A 16,823-nucleotide genomic window follows, 5' to 3' on the forward strand; every position below is an offset into this window, starting at 1 on the left:
TACCTTATAGAGAGGGGCTAGATTATAGCGAGCTTAAAACGTAGTCGACAAGATAGTTGTTAGTATTAACGACTATTGTAATAGCGTCGACTAGATAGTATATATTACGTTAGTAGGCTTCTTTATTGCTTATTAAGCGATGAGTTAGGTAGGCGGCTAGCTAGGCGGAGCAGTCTAGGGAAGAGGTAGACAGATTATAGAGCACTAAGGCCCTATAGTAGCTCAGTATAGTAGGGGAGGCTACTAAGGTCTAGGGGATAGTATAAGTTAGGGTCTATTTAGTAGCGGATAGAGGGAGCAGTGCTAGCTGAGTAGGGATATAATATATTGAGGAGAGGAGCGAAGTGGGGCTATGCAGGATGCAGAGACATATGTATCCCGGGAGGTGCTCCTCTCATGCAGGGTGGGAGGAGCACCGAGGTCTATATACATGTGTGGGCAGAGCTGACATGTGCCCCCTAAGCGCAGGGAGCCTAGCAAGTGGAGTCACGTGTGCACCAGCATGCGACATACCCCCTAGACAGGCTCGCAAGAGGCTGTCTGTGGAACATGTATGCTGGGCACTGACTCTGGAGCTCGCATTGCTAGGCGCATTGAACTGTAGCTGAGGAGAGGAGCGAAGTGGGGCTATATAGGATGTAGAGACATGTGTATTCCAGGAGGTGCTCCTCTTATATAGGGTGGGAGGAGCACCGAGGTCTATATACATATGTGGGCAGAGCTGATATATACCCCCTGAGCGTAGGGAGCCTAGCAAGTGGAGTCATATATACACTAGTACGCAACATACCCCCTAGACAGGCTTGTAAGAGGCTGTCTATAGAACACGTATACTAGGCACTGACTCTAGAGCTTACATTGCTAGGCGCATTGAACTATAGCCTCTAGTATTGATCCTACTATTGTATATAATCGTAGCTATTATATAAGTATTGCTATACCGTTATATAAGCATTGTCTAGCTACCTACGTTAGCGAACTGCGTAGTACGTTGTATATAGTTAGATTTAGAGGTTCTATTGTTAATATTTAGAGGCGCTATTGTTGACATTGATATAAGCGCTATTGATTGTATTGTATATATTTCCTAATTACGCTACGTAGTCTATTCCTATCCCTTATTTAGGTACGCTATTGAGTTGTATTTCGAATTACGCTACTTTGATTATAGGTTTATATTACGTAATTGAGCATTGTAATTATTTAGGTATACACTATTGTAGCTATTATTGCCCAACGTCTTGAATATATACCTACTATTGTCGCCTATTGTTGTATTTACACTATATAGACAATATTGCAGTGCTATAGGCTAGTCGATAGCTATACTCTTAGAAGTATATAATTGTAGTAAATACACTTTAAACCTTCTTTCGAACTCTTCCTTTATAGATTGTAAACAATAGTAGTAGCATTAGTAACAACAATAATATTAACAACAACAATAGCTATACCGTCTACTATATGCCTCACCGCCTTTAAGAAGGCTTACACTACCAAGGTGGTTAAGAACAAGCTTGCCCTGCTCTTGGCCACCCCCTCCAAGTCTAGCGCTAGCGCTAGCAAGAAGTAAGTACACTGTAGATTGCCTAGCTAGTACAATGCGTATATCTATATATCTAACACTTGTAGTAGGACCCCTGCTATGCCTAAGACCCCTATTACGTCGAAGACCCCCTCTAAGTGTATAGCGCCCTCCTCCTCCTTCTCCTCTTCGGAGGAAGAGGAGGAGGAGGGCGCCCTTAGAGAGGTGCTCTACCTTAGCTACCTCAAGTCCACTATATATAGTAAGAGCAATAGGGAGTACTAGGAGGCCTTTGGCAAAGCTGTCTAGTGTATATACTACGCGTATAGCAAGAAGTGCCGTTCTATATAAGTATATCAGTATAGTCGGTAGGTACACTATACTAATAGAGCAGTCTTAACAACATCTTCTTAGTCGTTAAACAGTTCTTAGCCATAATATAGGGGCGCTAAGCCCCTAAGTCTAATCTTATAAGTAACAATAAATGAAATAACAAAGGAAAAGTGCTATTCTAACTATATATAGTAGGACTAGAAGAACCTATATACTACTCTATATACTCTCTTTACTATAGAGGGTAAAGACGTCGACGCCAACAATAACGATAACGATAACGACGAAGAGCGTATACCAACGCCTGCTAAGGGCAAGGGTAAAGGCAAGGCGAAGGTAGCTACGCCTACTAAGAAGGCTAAGAAGGCTAAGAAGGAGGAGAGCAAGGAGGAAAACAAAGATAAGGATAAGGAGGAGGCTACTCTAGGCTTTGACCTAGATACGCTAGTATATAGTGTAGCTATAGCGGTATTTACTACGCTTACCCCTAAAAAGAAGAAGGGCGGTAAATAGTCTTATATTTTTATTTATTGTTTTATAGGTATAGGCACCCCCTAGTCTATTTCACGCTAGTATACACTTTTGTTTTTAGTTTATTTTTATTTATACTTTACGTTCCTATCCCCCTAATTGTCTCCCTAAACTATATAACGTATATCCTATAGGTTAAGGAGCTCCCTAAAGTGTTTAAACTTCTAGCGAGTCAACACCTTTATAAGCCTATCTATAGGCATCTTTACAGTTGGCAAGTACACAACCTTGAAAGACCCCTTTATATATTTCTAACGTAGCTATATATTATAGATGTCAATATAATATAGGCGAGTACTAATACGTTCGTTCTCACCTACTATAAGGCGAATAGTCTATATATTGTTATAGAATATAGTCTAAGGTATACCTAACTTAAGTTGTAAATCGCTAAGGAAGCGCTTAAACGCTATTGTTTCCTATATTATAGTAGATAGAGCGAAGAGCTCTACCTCTATAGACGAAGTAGTAACTATATCCTAGCGTATAGCCTTCTAATAAATAAGCCTACTAAATAGAGAGATAAGGTAGCTATACAACGACCTATATATATTAGGGTCATCTATATACAATACGTCCCCTACAATAAGTAGGATCTATATAGGAGTAGTATCCTATAGTATACCCCTGAACTAAATAGCGAGGAAGTATATACTAAAGAGGTAGGAGATCGTATACTTTATAACATTGATGTATATTCTTAAGAGGTTCGTTAGGAAGTATAAGAGCAACAAAGCTAAGAACACGACTTCTACGTATAGTACAATTATAGTATAGAGCAGTGATCTAACAAGCTCCTAGTATAGTTTAATCTATACTCGAATAGCTATACCAATAAACTTACAAAGCTCTATTACAGGGAGAGGGATACTTGGAAAGGTGATTTAATCTACGAGACCGAAACGCTTTACAATCTTCTTAATATATTAGTTAAGACAGAGCTAGATCTTACGTTGTATATAGTCGTAGATTACCCTAATACCTAGGAACTAAGCTACGTCCCCCTTCTTATACACTTTGTACTTCGCTTTCAGAGTATTAATAATCCTCTAAGCCTCTTCTATATAGTCTCTATAGTAGAAGACTAGATAGTTATCTATATAGAATAGTATAAGTATATGCCGTTGGCGGTCGAAGAACAAGTATAGTTCCTTAGGCGAAGCTATAAGGCCAAGCTTCCGAAGTACGCTAGAGAACTCTTAGTACTAGAGCAACAGAGACTCTTGTAAGCTATATAGAGCTCTCTATAGTTCTATAAGAAATCTAGGCTCTTTGAATCCTTTAGGCATCTTATAGACAATACCCTTAGGCAGGTCGGCGTTTAAGAACGCCTATACTACGTCGAACTGCTTAACCTTAAGATCAAACTACGTAGCGATAGCTATTATTATATAGAACAAGCGTACTACAAATATAGCTATATAAGTGCTTTGTAGAGTAGTAAGCTCCTAAAGATCCTTATGAACGTAGATATACGATTTACACTTCTCGAGGTTGCTATCCTAATCGAACTTATAGACGAAAACCCACTTTAGAGGCAGTAGTTTCCCCTTAAAGGTCTTACGCTATATTTTACGCTATATCTTTCTATTGACGAGATTACAAATCTCTTCCTTAGCTACTTTTATAAACTTATACCCTTAAAGGTAGTTAGCAAGATCTTTCTAGCGCTTAGGAAGCTTAGCAAGGTCGTCGAAATACACTCTAGGCCTACTTAGCGTTGCCCTAAGATATATATTACAATATTAGTAGACTACTACTATAAAAACTATATATAGTGTACAGTGCTAGATACTATTGCTCTCCTATAGAGCGTTTATAGGGTTATCTAAAAATGTATAGCTAAACGAATACTATATATACTAATCTAGTATATTGATGCCCTCCTTATAGTATATAGGGGCTACAAAGTACACTAGACCACCGCTTCTATCTATATCGCCGCTAGGAGACTGTCTATAGATCCGTCTTAACTAATAAGTAGGTAGTCTATAAGTCTTATATATATATTTGCGCTTCTCCCTTGTTGGCTAGGCTATAGGTGTTCTAGAATTAGGCTAAGAACTATAGTTTAAAGCGTCTTCCTAATTGTCTAGAGCCTTTAGCTAATCGCCAAGGCGGTCGACCTCCTTATTGCTACTAGGAGTATCGACTATAGTAGCACTTACTATTGTACTGCCCTAGCTAGTACTCCTAGCTATACCGCTAGCGACGCTACTATTAGCGTTTCTAATAACTATATTAAGGGCCTCTAATAATATAGTTCCTACCGTTCTACTATCATTGCTAGTACTATAATTAGTAGGGGGGCTACTCTCTCTAAATACGTCTAGGCGTTCTTAGTATAGCTCTAGAGTTGGTTCTAGAGTGTAAAGACTATTAGTGGGCTCTTTACCTAAACTCTAGCTACGATACTCAAGTACTTCTATACCCCCTAGATAGGATAGAGAGTAGGAAAGAGCCTACCCTTCTAGTTCCCATTCAGCTATATCCCCTAGATGTCCTAGAGAGCTAGAAACCGTTATAGGGTCTTTATAGGCATCTATAACTCTGAACGGCACTGCCTTAGTGTCCTAAGGCTCTATAGGGAGTTCAATGAGCTTAACAACCTTTTTAGCGACTACCACTAATTAAGTATTAAGCTGCTCTTTGCCCTCCTAGTAGAATATATATTTATCAAAGGTTACGTTATACGTTGTAATGACCTTCCTAAGTTTCAACACTTAAATGCAATAAATATTAGACGCCCTATATCCAATAAGATACCCGATATACGCTCTAGGTTTAACCTTCTTAGTACACCTTTTAATCCCCTTTTTATACTCCTTCGTTAGTAGGTACGTTTAGTAGCTATATATATAAATGCTACCCTAGTTTAGGCGTAGGTCGGCAGTTAGCGTATACACTAGACTAGGCTAATACTAGTAGAACCAATGCTTAAACTAAGAGTCGAGTACCTCGTTTAGCAAGCGATAGTTGTAAACGTAATTTAGGCTAATGCTATATAAGTATATAGCTACAACCGTCGATTTTAGCTATAGGTTCTAAGGAAGTCTAGCGTCTATAAGCATTGCAATACTCTTAGTAATAAGTTCCTTGCCTATACGTTTTAAATCGCTATTAGGTTCCTTAGTATCTAAAGGTATAACCTCTAAATTAATACCCTGCTCCTACACCTAGAGCTTGTACATAGTATATCCTTTGATGCCAATAACACTAGTGTCGTCGTCCTGCCTAATCTTACAAATAGGCAACCTAAATTAGCGTTTTACCTAGCGTTCAAAGCGAATAAGCTTATTATATATATTGTTGTATATCTTATATATAAGAAGAGTTGCAAAGAGCTTTCTACTATACTTGTCTTTGATAACTAATAGCTAGTTTAAGCTATTAAGTGCTCTTGGAAAATCGAATAGGTCCTAAAAGACCCTCTAAAATAGGTATAGTAACGGCCTCGATAGTAGGCAATGCGAAATAACCTATTCTATATATATCTACGTATATATCTTATATTCTAGCCTATAAGGCCTACAAATCTATATACCTCTAGCGTTTAAGACGAGATGTTCTAGCACCTCTAAACTTAGATAACTAGCTCTAATGTATTAAAGAGTAGCTAGGTTTTCTCTTTTTAGAAGCGGGTCCTTCAAGGGCCTACCCTTCCTAAAATTCTTTACAACTATAGCGTTTATAGTCATAAATCTAGCAAAGCTTCTAGGGAGCGCTCTAAGAGTATTAGAGTAGAAGGAAAGAGCGTTATATTGTAAGAAGGTCAAGTTGAACTTCTTAACTAGTTGCCTAAGTACAATACTCTTTTCTAACGTTCCTCAATATAATATACAATCTAGACTATAGTACTAAGCGCCCTATGCTCGGAGGCGTCTCTTAGAGACGATATTAACGTAAAAGCCTTCTATAATAGCAACGTTGTCTATAACAAGGTCCTTAGTGTTCAGGCTATATATACTGTTTAAAATGTTCTTAATAATCTATTTGCTATAGCTAGAGATGGGGAAGGATATAGTACTAGCCTTAATAGTTTTACCGCTTGTTTTAACGAACGTGCTAGGGATAAGGAGAGCCCTATTATTAATAAGATTGACTACTCTACAGTTGTTAAACAGAATATACTTGCTAAGTGGATATAGGCTAAACTTAAGAGATATAAATACACTATACGCTTCTTTAAGCTCGTTTATAATTGTTAGATCAATGATAGTATATACTTAGAGCGCTCTTAGAAATAAAGGACCTATACTATTATTAGAACTAGTAGCCTTAGCGTTTAATAATATATTTTAGATCTTCTAGCTAAGCTTTTAAAGCTCTACCTAAAGGTCGTTCTAGCGCTCCTTAGCAAATCGTTGGTATACTATATTTACTACGTTGCTTAGGAGCGTTATACTATTTAGGGATTCCCCTATTAGAGCGTACTAAAGTTGCCGATATTCCAAGGGAAGCTACTAATAGCAACGAGTCTTTAGTATATATAGGCAGTCGCGGTTTTTCTTACGCTTCTAACCGTTCTTCTAACCGTTTTACGCTCTTAGAAGTATAGGGTAGGTTCTAGGCTTTGGGTAGACTACCGCTTTAGCCTAGAGGATCACTTTAAGTGAGAGAGCTAAGTCGAGGAGAGTTGGTCCTTTTCTACTAAGCTTCTTAGCTACGTTAATATCCTTTAATATATAGGTTGTCTACTTAGGATCTAGGCGCTTCTATATAGTCTTAAAGAACGTAGTAACTACTATTATATTGGTGACTATAGCGATATTGGCTACCTTTGTACAATAGAGGACTAAAATGTACTTAAGAATCCAAGTCCTAGGCTCGATACTACTCTAGCTGCCTCTAGCGAGTATAGCTATATACTTCTTAGTAAACGTAGTAAAGGTAGCGCTATTAGAGAGTACAATAATCTTATATAGCGTCTAGATAAACCTATAGGTGCCAATGATGTTCTTAACCTCTATAATATTATATATAGTATAGGCGTAGTAGTCGCTAATAGATACGTTGATCATCTTACAAAGCTTATTAACTATATAGAACGCCGTAGTGTCGATAGTAGATTTTAAGAACGCCTTATATAGTTTAAGGAACTTATAGTAGATCTCCTCCTTAGTAGGTTCAGTTGACTAAGGCTCCTAGCTATAGGTGTTAAGATCGGCTACCTTCTAGGTTTATAGCGTAGTATACTACACTTAAAGATAGTAATCCTAGACCGCTTAATAGGTAGTACCCTAGGTAGGCTATATAGGAAGGCCAAGTATCTTAGCTTCTATAGCGAGCTCGGTGTCTAGGTCGATAATATACTAAACTTATAAGTTGTTAGCCTCTTAGCGAATAGTAGAGATCTATCTTAGCTAGTCTTTAGGGCTATTAAGGGCTAGAAACACTATAACGGCAACGATAACGGTTTTCTCAGTTTCAAAAGGCATTTTAAAATAAACTAAGAAGTACTACGTTGTTTAGACTAAACGATAGAGGTAATATAAACTTATAAGAGTTATTGACGATCGAGAAGACTTAAAGTGGTTGTTGAAGAAAAGAAGAAGGATGGCCCTAATTGGGCTACACTACTATTATAAGTGTTGTACACGAACTAGGCTTATAACTAAGGAGAGGAGCAAAGTAGGGCTATATAGGATACAGAGACATGTATATCCTAGGAGGTGCTCCTCTTATACAGGGTGGGAGGAGCACCGAGGTCTATATACATATATAGGCAGAGCTGACATATGCCCCCTAAGCGCAGGGAGCCTAGCAAGTGGAGTCACGTGTGCACTAGCACGCGACATATGTCTATATATTGTTAAAAGCGGTCTAGAAAGACTATATCAACTTCTAGAATTTATACTTAAGGACTGTATAGCAAGTAGGCTATAAGCTTGTCTTCTTTTAAGCTAGGGTCTCAATAGCCTAGCCTATATTGTATACCTTAAGGATTTTCTTTAGACTAGACTAAAGGCGGGGGTTTATTGCCTATAATATAGAATCCTATTTATATATAGTATAGGCCCTCCGACATTCCTTATAAGATTTACTATAACTAGAAGTATATTTAACTTTAGTGCCACTAAGAAGGCAAGCGATATATTGTATATAGAACTCTCCTTTATTAGGGAGCAGTTCGTTTTCTTTGTCGTTAGAGTCTCCTTCGACAATGAACCTGCTAATTAATAGCTTATTATTCTTCTAGCGATTATTTTAGTTCTATAACGTTATAGTTAATAGGCGACTTAGGTCTATAACAAGGTTATTTTAGAAGTACTTATATTATAGTCTTTATTATTATCGCTACTTAGATAGTAGTCTACGCTACTACCTCTAAGAGCAGTGGCAGCGACTAACATTTTAACATTCCTATATATAAATATAGTAGGTGAGTTTTAGAACTATATTACTATCGAAGGGGGGGGGACGAAGAGACTTTTATAGAAGCTAAGGCGAGAACAAGTAGTATACTCGAAGATATAGGCAAATATAAGGTAGGAGTACAAAAGAAAAGAAACGTATATAAGATAGGATAGGGAGAACAATATCGATATATAAAAAAGGGGGAAGAGTAGATTATAGAAGAGAAAGGAGAGGTGTACATTAGGTATAGGAAGAAAATGTAAAAGAGTATCAGATTATATAAAAGGAGGAGTTTTAGTAATAGTAGGCGGGGTTGGATTATATATAATTAGTAGGTATACCTAGTACAATGTAATTGCAATATATAAATGTATAAAGCGAGAAAGGGCTAATTAGCGACTTGCTAAAGCGATATAAATAAATAACTCGAGCCTAGACAATAGGACAGCTATAAATAGCAAAGCCTTAGCAGGCAACTATACTAGACTACCCTAATAACGAGATAAGCGTTATATAGCTAGATAGTAGGTGCTAGCATCTATTACAACTAGCGCTATACTAGACCTAGACCTAGACTACGCTCGATACAATATTATATATACTCTAGTTCAACCGTCTAACGAGGCGAGGGGGTATATTATAGACTAGGCTATACCTAGGCTAGGTATATAGGGCTATACCTAGGATCTATAGTAGCCCTAGGACGGACCTATAGCAGGCCTACCTCACGCCTAGAACAACGTTGGTCTAAACCTACTTCGCAAGCCCCTAAAAAACTCTACGTATAGGGACTATAGCCTATACTTCTCCTTTTTCCTTTCTTAAAGTAGTTAAATAGAACATTATACGCTTATCTGCAAACGCTATAAGGCTAGCACGTTATAAATACTTATTTATTAAAAGTAGGTTTCTTTTATATTTTATAGCTCTAGAGCAATATTAACTAGACAATAGAGGTAAAGAAGCTTAAGGAGTAACAAGAGTATAAAAAAACTAGTAATTCCTAGCTATTTATATTTACTATAGCTATAATAATAACGTTAATCTAGTATAAGATATAGAAGAAGATTTTAAAGGAGACTATTAAAGTATATACAATAGAGGTTATATCGAGCTAAGTAATAGTGTTAATAAATAATAATAACGAGCTAGAGGACGATATTATAGATAGGGAGCTAGAATCGATCTTCTAGAGACAAATATATTAGATATAAAGATATAGGCTTAGATTTAAAATAGAAACAATAGATTAGGGTAATAGATATACAATTGTCGAAAGGTTATTTTAATACTAATATAATATACCTTAGATACTAACAATAACTATTAACAACCTATAATAACTATCTCTACCCTCTAATAACTATCGATCTCCTAGGATAACTATCTTTACTCTAAGATAAATGTCCCTACCCTACAATAACTATCGACCCTTTGTAATAACTGTTGACCCTTTGCAATAACTGTCCCTACCTTGCAATTACCCTCCCTACCTTACCAGCACCCTCCCTACCTAGCGAGCACCCTCTCTACTTTGCAAGTACCCTCCCTACCCTACGACGCCTACCCCTACTATATAGCACCTAGCGATACTCTACGATACCTATCTCTATTATATAGTACCTAGCAATATCCTACAACGCCTACTCCTACTATATAGTACCTAGCGATACCCCGCAATGCCTATCTCTACTACGTAGTACCTAGCGACACCTTGTGACGCCTACTCCTACTACGTAGCACCTAGCGACACTCCGCAATACCTACCTCTACTATATAGTACCTAGCAACACTCTACAATACCTATCCCTACTACGTAGTACTTAGCGACACCCTCTAATAATAAATATATACCTAGAATACTTAGGCAATGTATATTCATGCCTATATAGACCTAAGATATATATTAATCAAATGTAATCGAAGCTAATTATATACAATTGAGTTTACTAAAGGTAGAATAAAGTAGAGTTATATTTATTCGATAGCATTTTCAACTTTATACTATTTTAAAATATAAATCTTAAACCCTATATACGTTCTTCTCTACTAATATAAATATCTTTTTTATTATACTCTTCTTCCTCTATTTCCTTATCTATTCTACTAATACAATAGATTATCTTCGCCTTGACTTTAATCTCTATAAGGCTTTTATCCTTAAGTAATATTAAGCTAGGCTTATTTATACCTAGATTCTTTTAAATCTTTACTTTTCATATAGGGTTTAAGCTAGTATAACCTCGTTCTACACCTACCTAAAACGTTAGGGCGTTGCTACTTGCCAATAACGTATAAGGGATTCTGTCGCGTGCTAGTGCACACGTGACTCTATCTGCCAGGCTCCCTGCGCTCAGGGGGCACATGTCAGCTCTGCCCACACATGTATATAGACCTCGGCGCTCCTCCCACCCAGCTTGAGAGGAGCACCTCTCTCAATACACATGCCTCTGCATCCTGCATGGCCCCACTTCGCTGCTCTTCTCAGTTATGAGCCCGGTTCGCGCACAACACTCATAACAGCGGTGTAGCCCAGTTGGGGCCATCCTTCTTCTTTTCTCCAACAACCACTTCCAGTTTTCTCGATCGTCAACAACTCCCACAAGTTCACATCACCCCCATCGTTCAGTCTGAACAACGCAGCACACCTCAGTTTGCTTCAAGATGACACTCGAAACTGAGAAAACCGTCACCGTTGCTGTTGCAGCGCTTCCAACCCTCGACAGCCCCAAGGACTGGCCAAGATGGATCTCTGCTGTTCGCCAAGAGGCCAACAACCTGCGTGTCTGGCACATCATCGACCCAGACACCGAGCTCGCCACCGAGGCTGAGATGCTCGGCCTTCCTGTGCAGCCCACCCAGGGTGCGGCACGTCAGGCGGTCCAGGACCGCCATCTTCAGGCGTGGCACACTGCACTGCAAGCCTGGAAGGCAGCCGATCCCACCACCCGTGGCGAGGAACCTCAGTCAACCAATCCTACTGAGGAGGAGATCCGCCGTGAATTCCTCAAGCTGTGCGAGGCGTTCTCGAAGTCCGCCATCGACACTGCGGCGTTCCGTGCCGTCAACAAGCTCCGCGAGATGATCAACGTGTCTGTCAGCGACCGCTACGCACACACCGCACACGACATCATGGAGGCCGAGAACGTCACCGGCACACGCGGGTTTATACAGACGCTGCGCAAGATTATCGCACCCTCCAACAGCGCTACTTTCACTGCGCTTGCCGAGGAGTACGCAACTGTCCTTGCCAGAGGCAGCCAGAGCGGCGTCGAACCCAGGACCTGGATTCTCGAGTACATGTCGGTCCTCCACCGCGCAAGGGCGGCCAACATCGCCGCAGTCACCGACGCAACAGCCGTCACCACATTCCTCAAGACTGTGCAGAGACGCTTGGATCCAGAGTGGGCGACTCGCATGCTGAAGGATATCAGTGTGACTGAGAAGCTCGGCGGCAAAGGACCAACCCTTCTCGACTTGGCTCTCTCACTCGAGGCGATCCTCCAGGCTGAAGCGGTGGTCCACCCGAAGCCTGGAGCCTACCCCGTGCTTCCAGGAGCGCAGAACGGTCAGAAGGGCAGTCAGAAGCGCAAGAAGAACCGCGACTGCCCGTGCAAGCCGAAGACTTTTCGCCACTGGTGGTTTCCCTCGGAATGTCGGCAACTTCGGTACGCTCTGACAGGGGAATCCCTGAACGGCGTGACGCTCCCAAACGACGCGGTGAATGCAGTGCGCCAACGATTCGCCAAGGAGCGCTGGAACGACCTTCGAGTGGAGCTCCAGAAGCTCGGTTGGAAGATCCAGAACGCATCGTCAAACGCCAAGACCACTAGTTCCAATAGTGGCGCGGGTCCTTCATTTCCGGGAGCGCTCCAGGTGCACGCTGTCATCGACCCAGCGATCGCAAGCGAGCTCGAAGGAGCGCGTGGCGTGTTCGCATCTCTCGAGTTTGGCCCACACCCGCTCAGCAAGTGCATTCTGTTTGACAACTGTGGAGCGGTCAATCTCGTCAATGACAGGGCTCTCCTTGTCCCTGGCACGTTCGTCAAGACGAGCGGTGAGACTGTTGAGGCAGGCACCACATCCTTCCCAATCTCTGGCCGCGGCAAATGGATCATCAAGAACGTTTTGAACGGCGCGCGCGGCCCGAACACTGAGGACCTTGTCATAGACAACGTTGCTGTCGTCGAGGGCTTTCACGTCAACATTGTCTCTGAGAGACGCCTTCGAGCGCAGGGCGCTTGGTACTGCGGTCTGGATTGCACGCTGCGTTGGGGAACTTTGGAGAAGAGTATTGTACTCAGGCAGCTGGTCGAGAAGTTCAACCTGACCTTCTTGCAATACAATGCTCTTTCCTCCTACTCTGATGCCCTTCGGGTGCTCCCCAGAAGCTTTGCCGGACTTGTGACTTTGAGCGCTGCAGTTGTGAAGAACTTTGGGAGGAGCAGGCCCTCCAAGGACCCGCTCCCAGAGAGAGAAGACCCAGCTGCTCTCTGGCACATCAGATCTGGTCATCTGAGTTCAGAGGCGCTGGAACATCTCGTCTTGAACGCCAGAGGTGTGCGGATTCGCGGGCCTCGCAGACTGGAATGCGAGGTATGCGCGCAGGCATACGCGGAACAGGTTATTTCGCGCCGCCCACCATCGAAGCCGTCACCACGCCCATTTTGGAGGGTCTCTTGGGACCTGTTCGACTTTCCGAGGGCACTTGACGGCTCGAACTGGCTGCTGGTCATCAAGGACGAGTACAGTGGGAAGCTTTTCGCGACTCCACTCATACGCAAGACGCACGACAGTGTGTACGATGAGCTCGTCCGCTTCGAACGCTGGGTGAAACGCCAATTCGGGCTGCCCATCTGCAAGATCAGGCAGGATGGCGACACCAGTGTCATTGGCATCAAGGGATACACAGCGTACGAGCTCTGGGCGCAGGAGCAGGGCATCGACTTGGAGGTTACGCCTTCGGATACCAAGGAGCCCAACGGCGGTTCAGAACGCGCAGGCAAAGAACTTATCACAAAGAGCCTTGCAATGCTCACGGGCGCCGGACTTCCTCAGAACCTGTGGCCAGAGTCGACGGTTGCAGCTGCGTACTTGCACGGCATAAGCCCAAGTCGCGCTCGCAACTACCGCTCACCGAACGAGGTGCTCGACTCTTGGTTCAGACACTGGTTTCGCTGGTATCAGCCCGGTCTCGTGCATTCCCTGACTGCCGACCTGCGCCCTAACTGGGGCGGCGTTTATGCGTACGGCTGCCGAGCGTACCCGCTGACGAAGGAACGCGAAAAGGGGATTGAGAGGCGTGCTGGGAAGGTCAAGCCCAGAGCGCACATCGGGTATCTTGTTGGATACAGGGCGTCCAACATTTACCGCATCTGGGTACCGAAACTCAGGAAGGTCATCACAACGCGCAACGTGACCTTTGACGAACGCACGTTCTACCGGGAGGGAGAGGAGCAGCTTGATGCTCAATCGGTGGCAGTCGCCAGAAAGGTTGTTGAGCTCATCGAACTCCCCATAGAGCCTCGGGACGCCGAGGCAGTGCCGTTCGGAGTTACAGATGCCCATGAAGACCCAGTGACGGTTCCCGGCTCTCCAGGACATCTGGGGGGTGTGACTGAACGGGAACCGGAAGGGCAGGCTCCTCCCCACTCTCCATCCTGTCTGGGGGGTGCGGAAGTACTCGAGCATCGCGGCCAGAGTTCGGGTGAGGAGCCCACTGGTGGTCTTTACACTCCAGAACCAACACCGGAGCCGCGCCAGGAACGCCCGGACGGTTTTGGAGGGAGCGGCCCCCCTGCTGATCACGGTGCTAGCAGTGACAGCAGACCGGTGGGAACTGCATCATCGGAGGCCCCTGATGCAGTTATCGGAGACGCCAGTAGCAGCGTCGCTGGCGGCACAACTAGGAGTGCCAGCCAGGGCAGCACGACGGCAAGTGCTGCCGCAGTCGATACTCCTAGCAGTGAAGAGGAGGTCGACCGCCCTGGCGATCAGCCAGAGGCTCCAGACGACTGGGAAGACGCCTCAAACCATGGTTCTCAGCCTGATTCTGGAACACCCGCAGCCACGCCAGCGAGGGAGAAGCGCAAGTACGTGCGCAAGGTATACGGACCACCAACTCGTTACTCAAGACGGATCCGTAGACAGTCTCCCGGCGGCGGTGCAGGCGGAAGCGGCGGTCTGGTGTGCTTCGCAGCCCCCATGTACCATGAGGAGAGCATCGACGTACCAGATCAGCACGCGTGGCATTCGTTCAGCCACACATTTTTGGATGACCCTGTAATCGCTCTGCAGGAGGGCGACAGCATCCAGCACCGCACATTGCATGCGGTTTTCGCGGCGGCAGTCCGCCAACATCGTGACGCGCGTCCTGGGGCAACGCCAAGCAGGCCCCGGGTGCATTTTGACGACCTCGCCAAGCTTCCTAAGCGCTGGAGGGATCTCGCCAACCACCCTCAAGGGCCCGAGTTCATCAAAGCGGCTGAGGAAGAGATTCGCAATCTCGTCAACAGGAAGACATGGCGCAAGATTCGGCGCGAGACCTTCAAAGGAAGACCACTCCCTCTGAAGTGGGTTTTCGTCTACAAGTTCGATCAGAATGGCAACCTCGAGAAGTGCAAGTCTCGCATCTGCGTTCGAGGCGACCTTCAGGAGCTCACTACTCTGCAAAGCACTTATGCAGCCACACTCGCAGCGCGCTCGTTCCGCACAATGATGGCTATCGCCGCGCAGTTTGATCTTGAGGTCAAGCAGTTCGACGTAGCGCAGGCGTTCTTGAATGCGGACCTGCCTGAGGGTGTTGTTTGCGAGATGCCTGAGGGGTTCGAAGAGCCTGGATTTCTTGTGGAACTGCAGAGAGCTCTGTACGGCTTGCGAGAGTCTCCGTTGCTCTGGTACCGAGAGTTCTCCGGCACACTTCGGAAGCTCGGCCTCACAGCTTCGCCTGAGGAGCCATGCTTGTTCTTCGATCGCCAACGGCGCGTGCTCGTGCTGTTCTACGTGGACGACTACCTAGTCTTCTACCACAGAGACCACGCGGAGACAGCTCAGAGGATCATCGACGCTCTGAAAGCGAAGTACGAAGTGCACGAAAAGGGGGACGTGGCTTGGTTCCTGGGCATCAGGGTGATCCGCGACCGCGCGCAACGCAAGATCTGGCTCTGCCTTGACCAGTACATCGAGAAGATTGCGAAGCGCTTCGGTCTCGCGGATCAAATCACCTTTCCAAGCATCCCTCTCCCTGTAATGGAACTCCGCAAGTTCACTGGCACTGCCACTCGAGCGCAGATCAGGCTGTTCCAGGAGCTTGTTGGATCGCTACTCTACGCCGCGGTCGTACTGCGCGCGGAGGTCGCGTTCCCGGCATCGTTGCTCTCGCACTTCCTGACGAACCCCTCGGGGACACACATTGATGCTGCAAAGCATGCAATCTCCTACCTGTTTGGCACGCGCTTCCTCGCTATTCAGTTCGGGGGTGTGCCGCAGGATGCTGCTCCCACGCAAATCTTGCTCATCGCAGGGGACGCGTCGCATGCGGATGATCCTGATACGCGCAGGTCGTCACAAGGCTATCTCATCTCTCTGTTCGGTGGGCTCGTTCATTGGAAGGCTGCGCGCCAAGATACAGTCACCACCTCGTCTACGGAGGCGGAGCTCCTCGCTCTGTCCACCGCAGCGCGGGAGACAATGGCGTTCAAGCGTTTCCTCAGCGACCTGCAACTTGAGCTGGGTGTGCCTTGGACTGTGTTCTGTGACAACACGCAGACCATCCGGCTCGTGGTGGGAGAGAACGAACGCATCAGCACTCGCCTGCGTCATGTTGACATCCACAACATGTGGCTGCGTCAGGAACACGCGAAGGGATCTTTCGAGGTCGCGTACTTGCCAACTGCTGAGATGCCTGCAGATGGGCTTACGAAGGTGTTGACTCGCCAGAAGTTCGAGCACTTCAGGGAGCTCCTCAACCTGCAGGATGTGCGTCATATGGTGCAGGGAGACGATCAGGGGGACAGGAACGCAAGGCTTGAGTAAAAAACAAACTAAACACAGGAGCGCACGCCGGCGCAAAACAGAC

At 44.5% G+C, this 16,823-nt stretch overlaps 1 protein-coding gene across 1 annotated transcript; it reads left to right on the forward strand.

Moving 5' to 3' along the window:
• Positions 1–449: 449 nt before the first annotated feature.
• On the forward strand, positions 450–2,371 carry THITE_115222 (uncharacterized protein; the record flags this gene model as incomplete). The annotated part of the gene is made up of 7 exons (XM_003656332.1): positions 450–551; positions 963–986; positions 1,105–1,126; positions 1,449–1,569; positions 1,636–1,787; positions 2,100–2,305; positions 2,354–2,371. 7 exons carry the CDS (start codon positions 450–452, stop codon positions 2,369–2,371), a joined length of 645 nt encoding a protein of 214 aa, XP_003656380.1.
• Between the last annotated feature and the right edge of the window lie 14,452 nt (positions 2,372–16,823).

This window comes from Thermothielavioides terrestris, chromosome 5, assembly GCF_000226115.1.
Source record: "Thermothielavioides terrestris NRRL 8126 chromosome 5, complete sequence".
NCBI classification, from domain to species: Eukaryota; Fungi; Ascomycota; class Sordariomycetes; order Sordariales; family Chaetomiaceae; genus Thermothielavioides; species Thermothielavioides terrestris.